This window comes from Elgaria multicarinata, chromosome 5 (genome assembly GCF_023053635.1).
Source record: "Elgaria multicarinata webbii isolate HBS135686 ecotype San Diego chromosome 5, rElgMul1.1.pri, whole genome shotgun sequence".
In the NCBI taxonomy this organism is placed as follows: Eukaryota; Metazoa; Chordata; class Lepidosauria; order Squamata; family Anguidae; genus Elgaria; species Elgaria multicarinata.
The window spans coordinates 95,903,225-95,924,665 of NC_086175.1; the positions used below are offsets into that span (position 1 = coordinate 95,903,225).

The 21,441-nt window shown below is 43.2% G+C and overlaps 1 protein-coding gene across 1 annotated transcript in view; it reads left to right on the forward strand.

Annotated features, from left to right (window-relative positions):
- MYH15 (myosin heavy chain 15) overlaps window positions 1-21,441 on the forward strand; it is a 93,660-nt gene that overhangs the window by 38,307 nt on the left and 33,912 nt on the right. The window contains exons 17-27 of the mRNA XM_063126846.1: window positions 928-995; window positions 2,098-2,185; window positions 2,330-2,447; window positions 3,054-3,177; window positions 4,766-4,902; window positions 6,086-6,341; window positions 11,235-11,477; window positions 12,683-12,859; window positions 14,418-14,563; window positions 15,528-15,618; window positions 19,075-19,464. Of these exons, the coding sequence (XP_062982916.1) occupies window positions 928-995; window positions 2,098-2,185; window positions 2,330-2,447; window positions 3,054-3,177; window positions 4,766-4,902; window positions 6,086-6,341; window positions 11,235-11,477; window positions 12,683-12,859; window positions 14,418-14,563; window positions 15,528-15,618; window positions 19,075-19,464 (1,838 nt within the window). The remainder of the gene's footprint in view (window positions 1-927; window positions 996-2,097; window positions 2,186-2,329; window positions 2,448-3,053; window positions 3,178-4,765; window positions 4,903-6,085; window positions 6,342-11,234; window positions 11,478-12,682; window positions 12,860-14,417; window positions 14,564-15,527; window positions 15,619-19,074; window positions 19,465-21,441) is intronic.

Here is a 21,441-nt window from a genome sequence, read left to right on the forward strand (position 1 = left end):
TTTTAATATTGTATTGGTTTTATATGCTCTTTTAATTAGTTTTATGCATTTGATTTATATTGTATTGTTGTATTAATGTTCCCTGACTCAATCCAAAGACAATTCATGGGCTCTGGATATGCCCAGAGCACATTCAGCTTTTTTTAACTCTTTTGTGCCTGGCTATACTTGATGGATCTTGGGATTCAAGTAAAAAAAGACAAAGCAGATCCGACAAGTTTGACTTTTCCCCACCCCAAAATACAACATTGATCTAGGTGGGCAAATGGTATTATTCGGTATAAGGTAATTTCTTAACTTCAAAGTGGTTCAGGATTGAGTCCAATTAACCAGTTAATAAAGATATAATTAACAGAGATAATTAGATTGTTCTCAATTTTCTGGTTTATCACAAGTGTGTCAACAAGCTTGATAAAACCATCATACCCCAGTGGATTAAAATGTGATCTTAATCCCACAAAGAATCCGGAAGCAGAAACCTCAGTAAAGTTGCAGGTTAAAAGCCTTATGTAGAAAACCGTTTATGCTCTTTTCAATCCTCAAGCAATCCCAAGTCTCTCCATCAATACCACTGATCAGTACTAGAACTAAAACATCGCCTGGAACCAGAATTCTCATGAGGAAATGAACCATCATTAACATGAATGGTTGATCAGCCATCAATTGATGGTTGCTCCATGCCCATAGCTTTATATTGGCAGGAGTGGAATGGGGTCAGGAGGATGAGAAGCCACAATAAAACACAATGAGAACAACGGAAAGTATCACTGGGTTCAAAGATAACCAGCAGATCCCTGAATATAGTTTTCTAGAATTCTACTTATGAACATGTAATTCATGTAATAAGGTTGTCCTTTATGTCAGTGCGGAAATCAAAATTTAACCCAGTTACTCTGTTTCTGTTTTTTGTTTTTTTTAAACTACAAGCTGATCACAGTGGAGAGAAGAAACGCAAGAAAGGTGCTTCCTTCCAAACGGTGTCATCAATGCATAAAGTAATTTTCAGTTTCCCTTTCAAATATAATATGTCATTTGTCTTTGTCTCTTCCCCTTGGAGAAGATGGTAAATTCAAAACAAAGAACCTAAAAGGTTAGAAGGTCAATCTCCTTACAGATCTGGATTTTTCAGATTCCTGAGTTAACACTTTTTACTTATACTTATTAATTTTTGTTTTCCCTGATTCGGCGGTTGAGACCTGATGTGTAAACAATACCCAGTTGGCCAGAGAGCTTCGGCTATTGGGCGGTATAAAAATGTAATAAATAAATAAAATTCAGCAGGGATCCCAAAACACTGAAGTGTCATGTGGCACCTTAAAGATTGCCAGATTTATTATAGCATAAACTTTCAGGGGCTAGAGCTTACTTCAGTTTATGCCACAATACTCCTGTTAATCTTTAAGGTGCCAAAAGACCCTTTGTTATTTTGCAGTAAGAAACTAATACAGCTATACTGTACCTCTGGAAATTGAATCCAAGACTCAAGGCTCTTCACACTGATCTTCATTTCGTCTAATGCAGCCTTTCCCAACTGGTGCCCTGCAGATGTGTTGGACTACAATTCCCATCATTCTCAGCCAATATAGCCATTGGGAGTTGTACTGCACATCTGGAGAGAACCAGGCTGGGGAAGGCTGCTCTAACAGGTGGTTGGCAGGGTCAGATATGACACCATCAGTTTGTCAGCATTTGCTTACTAGAAGAAGGGTGAACAGAGTTGGGCGGGATCTGCACTACTGCTTTAAAATGGTTTAAAACAGTAGTGACAACTGTTGGGGCCCAGGACACAAATTGTTTTTGAAGTGTCAAATCCTGCTTGAAATCTGGCCCTTTGAGTTGAATTTCATAGGGTTTATTTCAGTCATTAACTATAGTTTGTCCTAGTTCAAATGTATCAACAAACTGATTAGTTTAAAGAAGGAAGAGGGTGGGCTACAAGTTGCCCACCCCTGGTCTATCTTAATGGCTCCTTTATGCCATAGAGATGGGTGTTCTGTGCTGAACAGAAAGTTGGTGTTGGTGTTATGTAATGTCTGGTCCGGCATATGCAGCACTTCCATTATTTCTTTTTTTTTAACTTTCTCTTCCTCTTTACAGGAAAATTTAAACAAACTGATGACTAATCTAAGATCTACAGCTCCTCACTTTGTGCGCTGTATTATTCCCAATGAAACAAAAACTCCAGGTAAAGAAAATCTGTGTTTTGATGACCGTCCTTCTTAGATCTCATATATAAATTATTCTCATGGTTGGAATATGATCAGATTACCCTGAAATATCCTTTCATTTACTACCCACCCCTTTGAATTGTTTTTTTCTTTCTTTCCAGGTGTTATGGACCCTTTCCTTGTCCTTCACCAGCTTCGCTGTAATGGTGTCTTGGAAGGAATTCGTATTTGCCGCAAGGGCTTTCCAAACAGAGTTATCTATGCTGACTTTAAGCAAAGGTAGCATGAAGACCAATGGCCTAGCCAAGCTGATACTTCTTTAGAACTTTTATTTATTCCAAACCCAATAAACACGATTCCTTATTTATTCCATTCAAATCACATTGGATAAAAATCCCTTGTCATGAAGGATTCCGCCCCCCCCCCAATATGTAATAATGGAGGGAACAGTCCTATGAGCCTATACAGACTCTGAGGGGCCATAGGATAGTTCGGACTTCAGCATGAGGAATTAGAGAACTGACCCCTCCCCCACCCATCCCAGCTGTTGTGGAAAGATTGTGCTTGCTGCCCTCTGAGGTCTGGAGCTCAACCCCAGAGAAGGGGAAAAGGGGGCATTTTGTTGGGCAGGAAGGAGAGGAGACTGGAGAGGCCAGGATATGAGCTATCCTGATGCTTCTCCAGCCTCCTTCCCTGCCCCTCAACCCCCCCTCCACCTAGACAGGCTTTCCCCCCTCTCCTAGATTGAAGTAGATGGTACTAGGGTTGGATGGACAAATACTCTGGAATAAATTAAGCACCTTCCAATACTTGAGTATGAAAAGAAGTATCATAACCTGGTCCAGAGTTTCATTCACTTACACATGCTCTGTCTGCTTTAATCAGATATCGCATTCTGAATCCTTCTGCAATTCCAGAAGACAAGTTTGTGGACAGCAGGAAAGCCGCTGAAAAATTACTCGGTTCTTTAGATATTGATCATAACCAATATAAGTTTGGACACACAAAGGTAAAGTGGTTGCTTTTTGTTTTGGGCTCAATAAATTGTCTAGGAGCATTTCATGCTGTCGCACTGGTAAAACTGAACACGGGCAGACCTGTTCAGGACTTGGATTAGAGATCACTAGAAGCTCCATGCGGACAGTTCTGACAGTGAGGGGGAAATAGAGGTGCCACACAGTTATAGAAATCATTGGCTGCAAACTTACACCCACTTACTTGGAAGTAAGCAGCATTAAACTCAATCCTTCTGGGTCGACATGCATAGAATTGCACTGCTCATTGATTAATCATCTGAGTTGACCCATCCAATCCATGTTGATGTTTGTGTCCAGTGGGGCTTCCCCTCTATTTATTTATCATTAAAACATTTGTATCCTACCCAGGGTGGCGCAGAAATAAAAATCTTGTAAAAATCTCAAGGATTGCAGCCTTACTGTGCAACAATGTTCCAGTGGGAGAGAAATAACTACATCAGCTCCAGGGTTGTGAGCATGCAAGGGTTTTGCTGTATGTTGTGTTCTCTGTGGGGTTGCCAGTGTTTCAAAAAGTCAGGCCCGACACTCCTCTACCATGACAGAAAAAAAAATAGAACTGTGGCAAACAATCAGATGGGAAGCTACACAGAGCCAAGCTCCCAGGCCCCAAGCTTTCTGCAACTGGACAGGGTTTTAAATGATCCTGCTCAGACCCTGAATCAGATATTGGCTCCAAAGCTGAAGGGGCCACAGTGGTGCTGAGCTCTTGCAAGGAGCTCCCTTTTCACACATCTTAGCCAGAAATGCTTATGGCTATTGATTCCACTGGGCTTTAGCATTGTTCACTCTATGTGAAAAGAATAATAGCTTTGTAGCACTTCAGATTAAATGGTCAGAACAGAAGCAAAAGCTGGATGTTAGATAAAATTAAAAGTAGATCTGACATAAGATTTGTAGTCTACCACTTGAAGATATAGAACTCACAGATCTGATAGTACTTGTAATGCTTTTAAATGGCACTTGTCAGTGCTAATAGCAAGGGAATTGATGGATAATAATGTAAGAGAGTAGAACTAATAGCCTCTTCTATGAATAAAAAATCCCAAACGAGAAAGATAGAGATATATCCCAAAATTAAAAATGTTAGGAAATGTCCTTCCCCTTTGGCTTACAAAATATCTGTATTAAATGCATTAAGTTAAATGGAGTGTTGTAATGTGGGGAAGATGGAGAACCCTATGGCAGTAGCAATTTATGCTGTTCTAATGAGCGTCTCTCTCTCTCTCTCTCTCTCTCTCTCTCTCTCTCTCTCTCTCTCTCAATAAATATAATTTTTATTTATTGCATTTGTATACCGCCCCATAGCCGAAACTCTCTGGGCGGTTCACATAAGATAAGGGTGGTTCACATGATACTGTAGTGTTGGTTTACTTGCACTGGGCAGATGATTTCTTGCTGTACAGACATGATCCCAGTCCTGCTCTGGAAACCTACCAGTACAAGTATCGACACAACTAATCTGACTTAGTTAATACTCTTACATTGAACAACTGAACATGAATCATATTACATCGACGAGGTTTTACTGAATTTGTCCTAAACTGATGGTCTATATTTCAGGTCTTCTTTAAGGCTGGTCTCTTGGGACACCTGGAAGAAATGAGGGATGAGAGATTAGCCAAGATTTTGACACTAATTCAAGCAAGAGCCCGAGGCAGATTGATGCGCATTGAGTTCCAGAAGATTGTAGAACGAAGGTATTAACTATACGATCTGTTTATGTCATTATATATTGCAAACAAATGCCTACTTGCATTTTCCAAGTGACTTGGTAAGGCTTGATTGCTGGGGAATTACCATATCCTTGGGAAAAGACACCTGACAGTTACCTGGAACATCATGAGGATGTGAAGGGAACAGGAAATGAAAATATTTTGTGCTTCCTGTTTCTCCACATGTCCATCTTGTGCAAAATAAATATTCTAACATGACCACCAGAAAGGAGATGAGCAAGTGTGAGGGAAGCTTCTGCCCTTCCTTTCAAGGAGGGATGAAAAGGGTATATTTTGAAAAGAATAGAAAAAGTAGGCATGCCAAGGAACAGGAAGCATTAGGCACTTGCTTGTCTACATGAGGAACATGTCTTTTCCTTCTTTTCGCCTACATAATCTCTAGGTGGCACTGTGGTATAGTGGAATAGCACAAATATAAAAGAGGAAATTGCACTTTCTGTCGTTTTCACAATTAAATGCCACGTTTTCCCTGTTCCCCCCCCCAAAAGGTGGGGGGAACTCTCACTGAAAGTGCTACTTAGACACAGAAGTGAAACTGGAAGTGCATGGCATTGTCTAAAGAACACGTTAACAGCTGTGAATAGGAATGTTGAGGGCACAATAAATGGCTTGTGTAGAAAAGCCCACAGTTCCTCTTTAGACTAACTCCACCTGTGTCCCCTCCACAGGTTGGTTTTTTTTGGGGGGGTAATAATGCTTGAATAGGGCTATACATTAACATATATATCTTCTGGCTTCTCCACATCCAAGGCAGCTCACAATACAAATATATATGATAAAATAGCATACAAATAGCATACTAATCAATGATAATTATTGATTGTTTTATTTTATTTATTTATTGCATTTTTATACCAACTAATAGCCAAAGCTCTCTGGGTGGGTAACAGAAATTATCACTGCTATATTTGGAGCTGCTTTGGATCCCATGCAAGAAATGGATGAATGTGCATTCATTGCATTAAAAATGAAAAATATGTGAACCATGAAAATATGTAAAGCATAGTAGGGTTAAAAAGAGGAAACCAATGAATGTCTAGTTGTTTCACAACACCCAAATCATGCTGGGGGGCCAAAATGCCCCCATTTCAAAGAACGTCTTTAGGCATCTCCAAAATCCAGGAGAGTCTTTTTCTTTTTAAACCAGAGATGCACTGCTTGTGATCCAGTGGAATCTCCGAGCTTTCATGGTTGTGAAGAACTGGCCTTGGATGAAGCTTTTCTTTAAGATCAAGCCCCTGCTGAAGTCTGCAGAAACTGAAAAAGAAATGGCTAATATGAAGGAAGAGTTCCTGAAATTAAAGGAGGCCTTGGAGAAATCGGAAGCCAGGAGGAAGGAGCTTGAGGAAAAGCAAGTTTCCCTGGTGCAGGAGAAAAATGACCTGCTCCTTCAGCTGCAGGCAGTGAGTGGACCAAAATCCCTTTTTGTTGATGTGTTGCACCTCTCATGAGGTGGGTGAATTGCATGCTCTCTCCCACCCACTAGGAGCACCCGCACTGCTGCCTTGGTACAGGCAGTCTCCTGGAACACCCCTCCCACAATGCCTAGCTCTGAGGAAGGACCAAAGCCATGCATTTAGGTCTGGTTCTGGTCTGCTTTCTGAAGAGCTGTGCTGACCAGAGCAGTTGACACAGCTCCTCAGAGAGCCTGACATTAAAGGAGGTCTTGGAGAAACCGGAAGCCAGGAGGAGGAAGGAGCTTGAGGGAAAGCAAGTTTCCCTGGTGCAGGAGAAAAATGACAATAGGGTGATGGTTGGGGATGGGACAGTGGCATAGCAGGATGTGGGACATGATGGGGGTGGGACATGGTGGCGATGGGGGGTGGATGGAGGTGTGAGATGCAGTAGAGGGTGGTGACATGGTAACAGGGGTGACAGGTGCAGCAATGAGGGGAATCTGCGTGTGTGTGCTCCCCCGCCAGCCACCAGCACTGATGCATTGGACCCAACAAATCAGGGTTGCAGTGGAATGCTTTTCTATAAACCACACTCAATGAAAGCTCAGTCGTACCTTAAAGACTATCCATTTTATTGTGGCATAAGCTTTTATGGACTAGATCCTACTTTGTCAGATGCATGAATCAGCAGTCTCACTTTAAGCAGAAACACCGTGTTTTTCTTTCTTTCTGTAACAGAGTGAATACAGTTCCTTTAACATTTAATTGCATGGTTCTTCTTGCTATGGATTATAAAGTGGTATGAGGAGAGATATTGAGATGAGGGCTTAGCCAGAGCAATTATTAATATATTGCACTGTGTCTAATAAAAATAGAATCTACGAGCACCAGTGCTGTTTAAAAGAATTGGCTTTGACTGAGAACAGATTGTCAAGCGTTATCGCAGTGGGGGGGAAGTGGATTGGAGAAGATAACTTTAAACTTTCCAGATATTCTTGAACCAAAACAAGTTCTTCGTTAGGTTTACTTCACTTGCTGTTGGCCCAGGCAGAATAGAACACCCTAACGACAATGACTTGGATCACAGCAGAACATGTGTTGGCTTGTTTTAGGGTTATTTGAGGCTTGTCTAACTCTCAAACAACCCCTGCTACCTGGGTTGACACAACACAGCAAGCTACAGCAAAGCTGGGCACTCATGGACACCATGCAAAAATGGCCTGAAACAATGCAACAACCCCTGCAGGTAAATTAAGCCATGGTGGGCTGTTGTGTTGTGCAAACCAAGTCAATAGCACCAAATCAATATACCTTGGGATAAAGATGGGGAAGGGAGAGAATGCCTTGCTCTGTGTGGGTGGGTGGGGGGGGGGAGTTGCTTTGGTGGGACCTTCCCACTTTTAAAGAGAGACTAGGTTGATACTCCAGGGCTTGAGGGAGGGTACACATTTTTTTAAAATTTACTTCCATAAAGACTCTTTCTAACAGCTATGGATCAGCTTTTCAATTTTGCTCTCAAAATTTGGCAAATGAAACTGACAAGGCTCAGGGTGCTTTCGTCAGGCATGTTCATGATGGGGCTGCAGTAACAACAGGTAGTGACTTTTTGTATGAATGGGCCATCCTAGCTCTAATGCCACAGGGCAAACGTTCATCTCATCTTTAAAGGAATCTTTTTTCAATGGAGTTCTGGTGAGAGCCATCAGTTTAGAGAGCCATCAAGCGCTTGCGTGCATGTGTGAAGTAAAAACTGATCAAGTTCATACATGGCACTCCAAACAGAAATGCATGAAAGAAAATGGCAGGGCACTGTGGCAGGGAGAGGGCCTGTTTGGGCAACACGCTAAGCCATGGTTAGGACAATAACCTTTTTGCAGCAAATGGCTAGTGAGCCTGTTTAAACTGTGGCTGTAGAAATGGTTCACACAGCACACTAAGCCATAATGTTTCGCTCAAAATGCTTAACAACTGGTTTAGCATGTTGTCTGAATATGGTCAGTGTGTGGCTACAGTTCACTGTTCTTTTTATTTCTGTTTAAAATGAGGCTAGGCAAGCATTCCCATGCTGGAGCAATGCAGCAGGTGTGCATTGATCCTCTGGGCATTTTCTCTTTGCTTTTGCTTTTTTTAAAGATAACCAACAGGTCACAGACTGGTAGGGAATTATGTCACTTAACACTAGTGATGTAACAGGAACTGTCCAATAGGTGCTTGATGTCACAAGCACCTATTGGACAATTCCTGGGACATCACTAGTGTTAAGTGACATAATTCCCTACCAGTCTCTGACCTGTTGGCTACAGTATATCTTGGGAAGTATAACCACTTTTCCAGTGACAAAATACTGCAATTGGAATGCTGGGAGAATGGGATCTTCCAGCAACAGATGTGTTTTCTTGAAACATAAACTCTGATTTTCCTGCAAACAAACAAGCAATAACTCTGTTTTTTATATATTCAAAGCAATCATATAGAAGGGCCCTTACAGAACATGGGCATGTAAAATGAAGGATATACAAATTACAAAGGAAACAGAAACAATCTGGAGGAAATAAATTATTGTTCTTCCATAGCATTGTATTTCACAATTAAATATTCACAGGGTTTCTTTCTGACAGTAAAAGACAGATATTAGGAACATTCATATTCAGTTCTTAGTTGACAGCGAGTGTATTTTTGTATTAAATTTAGACTACCTTGGGTTCTATAGTTAAATAAGCATCCTAAAAGAATATAAAAACAACTGATCTTTACATTTTTGTTCAACTAAGGATTGCAGCCCTAGTTTTGCTCTGCATTAGTTTTCGTGTAAATATATGAATCGCAAAACGTAAAAGGCTTGGATATAAATACTAATGTTTTTAATCCGTGTTCCAATCTGTTGAGTCGGTTACCATGGTAAATCACTAAAGCAAGGAGATGTTAAACTTGGAGATGTGGCATTTTACATGCAATTTGCAAGTATGCCATTGAACTAGCAAGGAAATTATTTATAAAGATGACAAAAATGTACATTTTAATAATTTAGAACTTACAGTCCTGTCCCAATATGACTGATTGTTTATTGTCATCACACACAGCACTTTTAACATGTAAAGAGGTTTATAATCGTTACTTTGTTCATCGTCATAAACCCCAGATGGGATACTATTATTTTTCATTTGGAAGTCAAGGACTTGTGGCTGAGATAGTTAGTCAGTGTCACTAGTGCCACTTAGGTTGCAAGCCTATACCCACTTACCTGGGAGTAAGCCTACTGAACTCAATCTGACTTACTTCTGAGCAGACATGTGTAGGATTGTACTGTTATCCATATTGATGGACACATAGAGAATTAAATTATTATTTTTAAAACCATGGGCCTTTTCCAGTCCACCTGCTTAGCCAGTTCTTTGGAATCCTTCAAGACGTTAGTGAAAACATTCTCTTTAGAAGAACCTTTTCATTATCTGGGGGAGGGGGGAGAAGACTGATATTTGTGGTGATGAGGGCTCTACCTTGACTCATAGACTCATATTTGGCTGTACAGGCTCTGCTTGGCTGTTAAGTTTTGATGTGTTTGGACGGCTGTGTCTTATTGTTGATCTCCACCAGGGGAAGCCATGATGGCTTGTTTTGGTGAGGAAAAGAACCTGAACCCACTAAGTTATAGTAGGTCTGAGAATTAATATAAATCTTCTCCCAGAACTTTCCATAGGTCTAAAACAGACATTTCTTTACATTTGTATCTAGGAGCTACATCTCTCCCCCACCCTAGTTTTACTCTAGAGTAAGTACAGGGGCCCCAATCTGGATCTTAAAAGCCTCCCTATCCCCTATGTTATGGTCCAGATCAGGGCTCCTGCACTTACTCCAGAGTAAAAATGGGGGATGGGGAGAAAGATGCAATTGCCAGATTCAGATTTAAAGTAATGTCTGTTTTGGCCCATACCTGAGTAGCCCAAAGAAGCAAAGCCTGAGAGAGATATGATAGCATTCTTTAAAAAAACCTGAAGGGCTGTCATGTCATAAAAGAGGATAAAAACATCTTCTCTGTTGCCTTGGTGGACAGAAACACATTGGATGGGCTTAAGTTGCAGGGGGTAGTTTTTGGTTGAACATTAAGTGAAATATCTTGTTGGTAAGAGTAGATCAACAATGGAAACAATTACAAAGGTTGGGTTCATACGTAACACTAAGCCACGATGGTTTATTTTCTGGTAGAACCCATGTTGGGTTTGTGTGTTATCTGTGGGATGTTTCTGCCATACTCAGTGGGTTAATCTGCCCAAACACTCCACTCTGAGCACCCATGCTCTGCAAAGTGGCCATAGTGAGCTACCTGCATAAGCAGTGACACATAGTGTTTAGTAGGGGTGTGCACGGACCTCCCGCTCCGCCCCGCGACAGCGACAGCGGCAGGGCCCGGTAAACCCCACTTACCTTTCCGGTGGAGCTCCGGATCGAAGCAAAGGATCCGCCTTCACCTCGATCCTCTTCGCCACGCTCTGCCGGCCCCCCAATCCTCTTCGCCTCCGCCTTAAGGGGAGGCAAAGCACCCCGCTCCGCTTCTAATTCACCGGTCCGATTAGAAGCGGAGCACATCCCTAGTGTTTAGCAATCCATCATGGCTTAGCATTACATGTGAACCAGCCTTGGAGAGGACGTGAATTCTTTCTCCCTGGAGCACTTCGAGCAGAGACTAGATAGCCATCTTTTGTGGATGCTGTAGCATTAGACCCCTTCACTGAACAGGGGGGTCAGACTAGATGGTCTACAAGTCACCTTCCAACTCTCTGCAACTCTAGAAATGTGTGTGGTGCAGGCTTCCTCAAGAGAGAACAAAACTGTCAATCAGAATCTGTTTGCGAAATAGGTTTTCTTCCTAGCCACTGATGTGGTCTCTGGCAAATCTGGCAGGAGCAAGACACTCTGGCAGATGCAGAAGAAAGATGTGACTTGCTGATTAAATCCAAGATCCAGCTAGAGGCCAAAGTCAAAGAGCTGACTGAGCGGGTGGAAGATGAAGAGGAGATGAACTCTGAGCTGACATCCAAAAAGAGAAAGCTGGAAGACGAATGCTCTGAGCTGAAGAAAGACATTGATGACCTTGAAATAACGCTGGCAAAAGTTGAGAAAGAAAAACATGCTACTGAAAATAAGGTAACTTGAATACTTTGTCATTAGAAAATAAGTTTTCCTGAGCCAGCTTTATGATGGTAGACAATATGCAAGTTGTTATTTTTAATTGGGTTGGAAGACAATTTGCATCTTCAGTTTTTAAATATATAACACTGCTTGTCACCCCACTCACTATGGGTGCTTCCAGATGAGGCTTTTATTGCGCAATCACCTCATTCATGGTCCAGATGGAAGGTCTAGATGATGACGTCTTCCACTTATAACTCTGCCATATTTCCCCACCACTGCTTGCATCTTTTTTCTTTTCAATGAAAATACTGATTATGAAGGAATAGATGGAAAAGCTGTGCCATCTCTATTGGTTGGTAGAGTAAGCTAATTTTGACACCGAAGCACTGGAGCCGAGGCTATGTTTTCATTAGATAAGACAGACACAAGGAGACATCCAAGGAGACATTCTCGCATCTGGAAGCATCCCATGTCACCCTTATTAGAAGGAGCCTATGCCTTGGGGTGGGTGGGTGTGACTACTAAATTGGTTTGCCCATGTGAGCAGCCCTGGCATTCCCAGATAGCTCATCATCATCAATTTTCTTACCCCCCTCTACCTCTGGATCAAGGCAGGGAACAACACTTTTCAAGGACAAAATATAGTACATGATCCAAGAACTCTGAGATCTGGCTGTCAACACCCTCTGTGATCCCCTCACTCTTTTTACTTATTTATTTAGTGCATTTGTACCCCATCTTTTTTCATCATGGCATCATAAATACTTGAGGCAGTATTTATAGGATTCCCATGTGATCTCCCATCTCTCAAATGCAGAGCAGCCTAGCATCAGCAAGGTGACTGTGTCATGTGTCCTCAGAGTGTTGTTACTTGCACAATATTTGATTGCCAAGATCTTTGCATTTAACAACTAGAGCATGAAAAGTAACCCGCCATATTAGGCTTCTCATGCTCCAGCATACTAGCTGCTTTTCTTCATTTCCCATTTAACGTGATATTTGGGATTCAGTTCACACGAGCATATACCCAAGAAAGCCCAACATCACTTCCATGAACATGAATGAGAAATTATTTTGGTCATCCAGTCTCGCATTGAGATATCGCACTTTATCCAGTACAATTGCAATGTACACAGATTTCCCAAACCAGGAACAAGAAACATCTGAATGAAATTGACTTTATAAGGGCCTCTGTCTTTTGTTTCCACCCACCACAGGTTAAAAACTTGACAGAAGAAATGGCAGCACTTGACGAAACCATCAGCAAGCTGACAAAAGAAAAGAAGTCCTTGCAGGAAGCTCATCAGCAGGCTTTGGATGACTTGCAAGCTGAAGAAGACAAAGTCAACACCCTGAGCAAAGCTAAAGTGAAACTGGAGCAGCAAGTAGATGATGTGGGTTGGCTTTGCTGCTCATTGACCTTGGCGTTTTGACAACCGGGTAGCTTTAATAGTCCCATTGTGAATGTCAGACCTGCTATATGCTGTGTGAAAAATAGAATCATGAAATAAAGTAGGCCTATCATTAAACCTCTGAATAGAAGTAGGTAGATGAAATAAATTAATTTGTACCACAACTGGATAGTCCCTCCCCCTAATTTCCTAGGGTGCTTCCCAATGGATGGCTTTTAGCACTACTAAGTGAAGAAGCCTCAGTGCCAGGGCCAGTCTATTTTGCGCCCTAGGCAAGGTGAGCTACTTTCACACACACACACACACACACACACACACACACACACACACACACACCAAAAAAGGCCAACTTTGATTTTTAAGAACATGTTTCCTGGAAAAAATAAGAAGCACAAAACTTGAAACTGCTAAATTTATTTTAAAGTGCAAGAAATACGTCATGCCAATTATAGCAAACAAATTGGAAAGGAACGTCTACGGGTCTAAAATGCATTATTTAATAGGAATATCACCTCCAAATCACTCCCCCAACACACACACACATGCGCACACACACACTCAGCATCACTCACTCCAAACAAACACACGCATGAACACATGCATTCACTCAAAGACCCCATGTACCCCATTCACCCATATATTCTCTCTCTCTCTCTCTCTCTCTCTCTCTCTCTCTCTCTCTCTCTCTCTCTTCCTCCCCGAATGTGGAGATGCCCCACCTCCGCCCCACCTCCACCCCAGCGGCCCTGGCTTCGCTTCGGCTGGGCAGGCACAGGGGCACCATCTCAACCGCCCAGGCCCAGCTGAATCCTCGGCCCGGCCTGGCTCACAGCCAACACGCGTGAGTGCTGAGCTGTGCCTGGCGCCCCTCTTAGCTTGGCGCTCTAGGCGGCCGCCTGAGTGGCCTCTATGGTAGCACCGGCCCTGCTCAGTGCTTCCAGATAGGGTGTCCTAGTGCTAACAGTCAGAGGGCATTGTGCCGCTATGCCATTTTTCTTCTTACTTAATGGCTATTCTGCAGTAAGGAAAAAGACATAACAAGAGGTTCTCCTGAACACAGGAGGGCAACGCATGTGTGGAAGACGACGTCATCTGGAGTCCCTGTAAAACTCCATGAGTGAGACAGGGTGATGGCAGGATAAAAGCCTTGTGTGAAAACACACACGCCCTTGTGCTGCCGTTCTGTCTTTTCCTCAACAGTGTAAGGAAAAAGGTGGAGGGATCAGGGGGGAAAAACGAGAGGGTTGTAAATGGACGACAACATCATCTAGGCCCACTTAAAAATTCCGTGAATGCAGCAGGGTAATTGTACAATTAAAAAGCCTTGTCTGGAAACATCCCTAAAATCTTCATAAGTGTATTTCTTTTGAAGAAAGGAGGCAGTTAGCAGACTGAGAAAAACAAGACTCCATATGTCTAGGTTTCAGTATGGCTTACAAAAGCGTAAGGTGCTGCCAACATCTGTGGTCCACCAAGTACTCGAAATGTTGAGAGGCTAATTTCTCCCCTTTCATTTTTTAAAAACATTTTTTTTTTGTAGCTCGAGGGGTCTCTTGAGCAAGAAAAGAAAGTGAGAATGGATCTGGAAAGGGCCAAACGCAAACTGGAAGGGGACTTGAAGCTGACTCAAGAGAGTGTCATGGATTTGGAGAACGATAAGCTGCAACTGGAGGAGAAGTTAAAGAAGTAAAGTGGCTTAAGCCTTATACAAGTAGCATCTGTTTTCATACTGTAAAGCATTTCCTGCTCTCTTAATGTTTTATACTCAGTGGAAAAGTGAGAAGTGAGCGCCAGTCATGCTATGTAGTTCCGCTATATACCAGGCCTGTGGTGCAGCCTGCCAGGTGCTCAGAACCTCCCTGCTATTTTCAGTCCTGGGAAAGCAGCCAAAACCCAGGAGGTTTATCGAGCCCCTGGTGGGTTGCCATATGCGACTGGTGGGTTTGTTTAGCTCGAGGGGTCAAAAGTTCTGTAGAGCTGCTATATGCCCCACCCTAACTAGAAATAGCCTTACCTGGGAAGGGAGCCCCTTAAAAATGGGCGCTAAGAACAAGACAGAAAGGGGAAAAGGGAAAACTGGCTGCCACCTCCAGGTGGCACTGGAGAGCCTTTCCATTTAACACCTAAGTAACAGAGGGTAGCAAGCAAGATTAGACTTTCCAGGTTCTAGTATGCTAGCTGCTTTTTTTCTTATCCCATCCAGTGCTGATGCTCGTTATAGCAGCTGGACTTCGACAGGCAGATCAAAATGTAGGAATTTAATCCACCCAGTTCCTCCCTCCAACCGAGTTCTTAAAAGTACAGGATATATGTGTTGCTTAGACTGCAGGCAGGATGCTGTCTCTTTTATCTTTGTTTAGCACAGCAATGGAGAATCGGTGGTACTCCAGATATTGCTTGACTACAGTCCCCATCATCCCCTGATCATTAGCTATGCTGGCTGATGGGAGTTGAAGTCCAACGCCATCTGGAGGGCCACAGGTTCCCCACCCCTGGTATAACACGCTGACGTTTCTTAAGGTCTTTGATAAATAGGAAAAATATTAGTTGTTGCTTCTGAGATGACATTCCTGCTTAGGAAGCAATAAAAACATGGTAACAAATCACTCCCTTGTATCACAGAGCAATTAATCATCCATCTCATTAACAGGAAAGAATTTGAAATCAGTCAGATGAACTCCAAGATGGAGGATGAGCAGGCTATAGTGATGCAGCTCCAAAAGAAGATAAAAGAGCTTCAGGTAATTAATTACTCATGACTGCTTTCCCCCTGTGCTGGATTTGCTGGAAATTGTACTGTTAGAGGCAGGTTGCAATTCTAATAGGTTCAAGTTATTAGAACCTAACATGTAATCATTTTAAGACCATAAGAAGAGTCCTTCTAGACCAGTCCAGGGAGCCATCTGGTTCAGCATGAAGGCAACTGCTCTTCCCCACGGTCTGTCCTCCATTTTGCTAGCATGACCTACAGCCATTGATAGGCCAAGTCTCCATGAACTTGTGGCTAAAGTGCTGGAGATAGGAATTTAGTTTCAAAGCCCAACTCAATCATAAATCTTATTGGATGGCTTGGGGCAACTCACAGCACAACCCAGAAACTAAGGACTAGCCTGTTCACCACTCGGCTCTGTTAAAATGCCTCAGTGGAATTGGCAAAAAGAGAGACTGCGTTCATGTTAACCGACTTTCAGTGGTTGAGTGTGGGTTGTTGAACCATGAGTTATTTGTTGAACTGTAGGTTAGCATGTTGTCTGAACCCAACATTTCCCCCGAGGGGCTTGCTAACCATGCAGTGTGGCTTATTTTTCTTGAACAAACCATCTTGAGACCCCATAGTTTGTTATTGGATTGTTCAGGGTGGCTTACAAGCCATACTGCATGGTCAACAAGCCATCCTGTGAAAAATGTCCTGGGTTCAGACAACATGCTAACCCATAGTTCAACAACCAACCCATGGTTCAACAACAACCCACACTCAACTAGGGGTGTGCACGGACCCCCCCCGCTCCGCCCCGTGGGCCGATCTGAAAATTTCAGATCGGCCCGCTCCGCTCCGCGCCGCTCTGCCCATACTCCGCTCCTCTTCGCTGCGGAGCTCCGGCTCCGAATCGGAGCTCCGCAGTGGAGGGGAGTGGTGCCAGGTAAGGCCGGGAGAGGAGGACGGGGGGGTTACCAGGCCCTGCCGCCATCGCCACCCATGCGGCGATGGCGGCAGAGCCCGGTAAGGGACCAACGGGGAGGGGCGCCTTACCTGCCTTCGTCCGCGGTCCGTCGGCTTCTTCAATTGAGCCCATGGTTCAGCCAGGAAGTCTGGGCAGCAAGTGAGGCCTAGACTTCCTGGTTGAACCACGGGCTCAATTGAAGAAGCCGACGGACCGCGGATGGAAGCAGGTAAGGGAGAGGAGGGGGGGTTTAGCGGGCCCTGCCGCTGTCGCTGCATGGGCGACAGCAACAGCGGCAGGGCCCAGTAAACCCCACTTACCTTTCCGGCGGAGCTCCGGATCGAGGCGAAGGATCCGCCTTCACCTCGATCCTCTTCGCCACGCTCCGCTGGCCCCCCAATCCTCTTCACCTCCGCCTTAAGGGGAGGCGAAGCACCCTGCTCTGCTTCTAATTCGCCGGTCCGATTAGAAGCAGAGCACATCCCTACACTCAACCACTGAGTGTGGTTTAGCATGTTGTGCGAGCAGCCCCATAGTACCTTTCACAAAGGGAGATGTGGCAATGATGTAGCAATGATGCAAGTCAACTTGTGTATCAGTTTTCCCCAAACTGGCAGCCTCCACATGACCATGCTCACTGGGAATTATGGGAGTTCTGTCTGCACATCTGGTGGGCACCAGTTTGGGAAAGGCTGTTCTATATGATTAGAGAGCACTGTTTTCCAAATTTCCACATGGTGGTACATAGACTAGGAATTTATTTTTGAGCAGACATATAAAGTTTGGGAGTAGGCACAGGAGTCATGATCCTTATTCACCACCACCAGCAGCTACATGTTTACTGAACATCTGCATTGGGCTTACCTTGCCAGATTTTGAGGGAGAAACTGTTGATCACATGAAAACAGGTATGAGATCCTTTTCTTGAGCAGTAGGAATCTTAATAATAGATAGACCTGAGGGCCCAAACAGATATTATTTTAAATCCATATCTACTACTGATATCTTTTTGTTTTCATTTTTACCGTAGAGTAGGCGCAGGGCCCCTAATCCAAATCAGAATTCAAGCATGGGGAGTAGAAATTTTAAAGATCTGGATTGGGCCCCCTGCTCATACCCTTAATGTAAAAATGAGCGGAGCATGGTGTGGTGGTGGGGAGATCTAGCTATTAAATATAGATTTAAAGCAATGCATATCTGTGCCCTTAGTTGTTGAATTGGTGATCATAAAAGATCATAAGAGATACTTGTGAAGCAGTGGAGGCTGGGGGCCATGATTTCAGTGGATCTGTGAATCCGCTCTGGGTTTCAGTCAGAACCAGTCAGATCTCTAAAGGAGCTATTCAAAATGGGTTCAGCACCTTGGATAGCTCCTTTAGTGTTCTGACTCGCTCTGACTGAAACCCAGAGTAGATTCACAGCTCTATCAGCCTCCACTGTTGTGAAGGAAAGATACCTAAGAAGAAGGGAAAGAAATCAAAAGAGAGAAAATGGCTTTTGGACAGGATATCTTCAGTGAAAAGTATAGCATCTGCCTTGGTTACAAGCACCTAAGGGCTTGTGAGTTAGTTAAAGAACAGACTGTACCTTGGAGGAAGACAACATAAACTGCAGCGATGTGTAACATTGGTAGTGACTTCTGCACAGAAGCAAGAAGTCTTTTAAGAATAAAAACAGTCCCCCATGGCTGCTGATCCACAGAGGCTCTATGACCTTCTTGGTTTTGCAGCTGCCGGAGTTGCTCACTGTTTCCCTCTGGAGGGTGTGGGATGGGCCATTAACAGTTCTGCAACTTGCTTGTTGCCCAGAGGCAGAACGTGTGACTAACCAACTTTGACAGTTCTAGTTCAGAGGTGAGACATGGACAGGGTCCACAAACACTTGCCCTTACCCTACATCTCCTAATAACTTTAAAGTGGTAGAGAACACAATGCTCCACTTCTGTTTATCCTATTTGCAAATGTGACTTTCTTTTACACCTATAACTGAGAGCCAGTGTGGTGTAGTGGCTAGTTCCCACTTGGCCATGGAAACCCACTGGGTGACTTTGGGCTGGTCATAGACTCTCAGCCCAACCCACCTCACAGGTTTGTTGTTGTGAAGATAAAGTGGAGAGGAGGAGGATTATGTACACCGCCTTGGGTTCCTTGGAGGAAAAAAGGTGGGATATAAATGCAATAATAAATAAATAATTGGAGCAATCCTGCACATGATTATTTGGAAGAAGTCCCTGTAAGTTCAATAGATCATATTCCAGGTAAGTGTGACTCGGACTGAACTCTGATGTCTTAGGAGGACGGTTCTCTGAGTAGGTAACTTGGCTTCGTAACACTGAGGGGTCATTTCTAGCTTTGATTATCATTTAATGTTCTGACCCATGTGAGTCGTGGGGCACTTCTAGCTTCTTTCAATGGAGGCACTGTGGCATTTAGGACTGTGCTATTATTTATTTATTTATTTATTAAATGTATATAGCGCCCCATAGCCAAAGCTCTCTGGGCGGTTTACATGTCCATGTTTTCCTCTGTTTGACAGGCCCGCATAGAGGAGCTGGAAGAGGAGCTGGAAGCAGAAAGAGCTGCCCGGGCAAAAGTGGAAAAGCAAAGATCAGACCTGGCCCGAGAGTTGGAAGAGCTCAGTGAGAGGCTAGAAGAGGCCGGGGGCGCCTCTGCAGCCCAGCTGGAAATGAACAAGAAGCGGGAGGCAGAGTTTCTGAAACTGCGACGGGACCTGGAAGAGGCCACGTTGCACTACGAGGCGACGGCTGCGACGCTGAGGAAGAAGCATGCTGACAGCATGGCTGAGCTTGGGGAGCAGGTGGACAACCTGCAGAGGGTCAAACAGAAACTGGAGAAAGAGAAGAGTGAGCTGAAGCTGGAAGTGGATGACCTATCATCCAATATGGAACAACTGGTCAAGGGAAAGGTAAATCCTGTAGGGTTAACCGGAGGGGGTTGGGATTAGGTCTGTCAGAGAAATCTGCAACAAAACAAAATGAGTTTGGATTTTTATGGATCTGACCCATAGATTCCACAGAGGAACGTCTCTCCCCCTATCGGGCAGATTCTGCAGACTTTGCAGACCATTTTCCTAACCTTGGGGGATTTTGTGTGAATTTAATCGTAGAAAAACATGTAAAACTTAAAAACCCACATTTATCCCTTAGGCTAAAGTGTGAAAGTATGCATTGGGGAAATTTGCATACTATGGGGTAATTTGCACATTTTCGCACATGCAAATTTGCAGAAATCCACATTTGCAAAAATTCGGACTTGCACAGATTTGGAAATGGGAAAACAATCCAATTCCTTCAGTGGGCAGATAATGGAATGAAAGGGACCTGACAATCTGTGAAATCCAGATTTTACACAATCTGTACATCCCTAATTGAAATAGTTACCAGCCTAGGCCATGATGTCTAGGGATGCTGTGAGTTGTAGTCTAATGCAACTGGAGGGCACCAGCTTGAACAGTTTGTCTTTGCTCATCTTACTATACTCATTCTAATTCTAAGATATTCAACATATTGAGTTAGACAGTGGGATTTTCCAGATTTTCTCCAAATATCATCACCATCCAGTATTTCTAAAAGTGCTTAAAGTGTGCTAGGCACTTGTTTATGGCAAAACACTTTTGACCACCTGGCCCATTTCCTATTTTCTAGTTCCAAATTTTGCTGGCCTAAGTGCTGACTTGCATGTCACTTACTGCCCTGGGTTACCACTGAAAGCCCTCTTCATTCCAGTAATCTTAATAGCGGGGAGTAACATTTAAATGCCTTGTGCATGTGCATTAATCTAAATGCATACATTGCTTGCACACACCAGTTTCTAAATCTCTAGTGTGTGAGAGCTTTCACTATTGGGTGGTAGAGGAATAATAATAATAATAATAATAATAATAATAATAATAATAATAATAATGTGCAAAGACTGCACATGTTTAGTCCAAGGCACATGGTAGTGGCATTTAAACATTGCCATTCTATTTCCCTACATATTTTTTCTAGTATGAATAAGTAGTTATTAGCAGATGAGTTTATTATACAAAAAAAAAGCACCCCTTTGAAAATAAAACTGTTCTTATAGAGAAAGCTAAATCTAGTATCTTCTACTGATTTGTGGGGGTGGGATTGGGGAAGAAGATGGAATATATTTTTCTCATTATGATCTTTCAAATGCTTCCATCATACTTATCTTTAATAAATGATCTAGAAAAGAATGGTAAAATATTCCTCTTGGGACATTTAATTCTGCCCCTCCCTCAACTACTTAGCGGTATCTGTTAAGAAGCATGTGTTTATGGCTCACAGATGTATAATTTGGTTTAAATCTATGTGAGGTTTTCCCCCCCCCCCTCACATCAATGCAGTTCAATAATTCAAAGCTATTAATTAAATGACCGATTCCTTTCCATTTGGTAGTTCTGAGTAAGTGTGTTTGCATGAATCAAATAAAATACTAACTGGAAAATTTAATTTTTTGAGGCTGTTGTCAGAACATAAAATATTGCTGAAACAAACCGTTTGGTGTGTTTGCAAAAAGAACAAAAGGTTATGCATATATGTGTGCAAAAGTATTTAAAAATGGTATTTCAAGATTGTAGGGCATCAAGGCCAGTCCTACCATTAGGCAGAGTGAGGCAGCTGCCTTAGGTGACAGATGCTGATGGGAATGTTGGAGGACAAAGCCGAGTGCGCCACAGAGCCTGACCTGCACTCCCTAAGCTAGTGTGCTGCCTGCAGGTGCAGTGGAGGAGGGTGTCCCATTACCGGTGCTGAAATAACCACCAGTCTGGACACCTTCTGTACATGGAATGCAGGGTGGAAGTACTATCATGTTCTTTGCCTCGGGCAGCAAAATGTCTTAGCCACCACTTTAGGGTGCAATGAAAGGATTATGC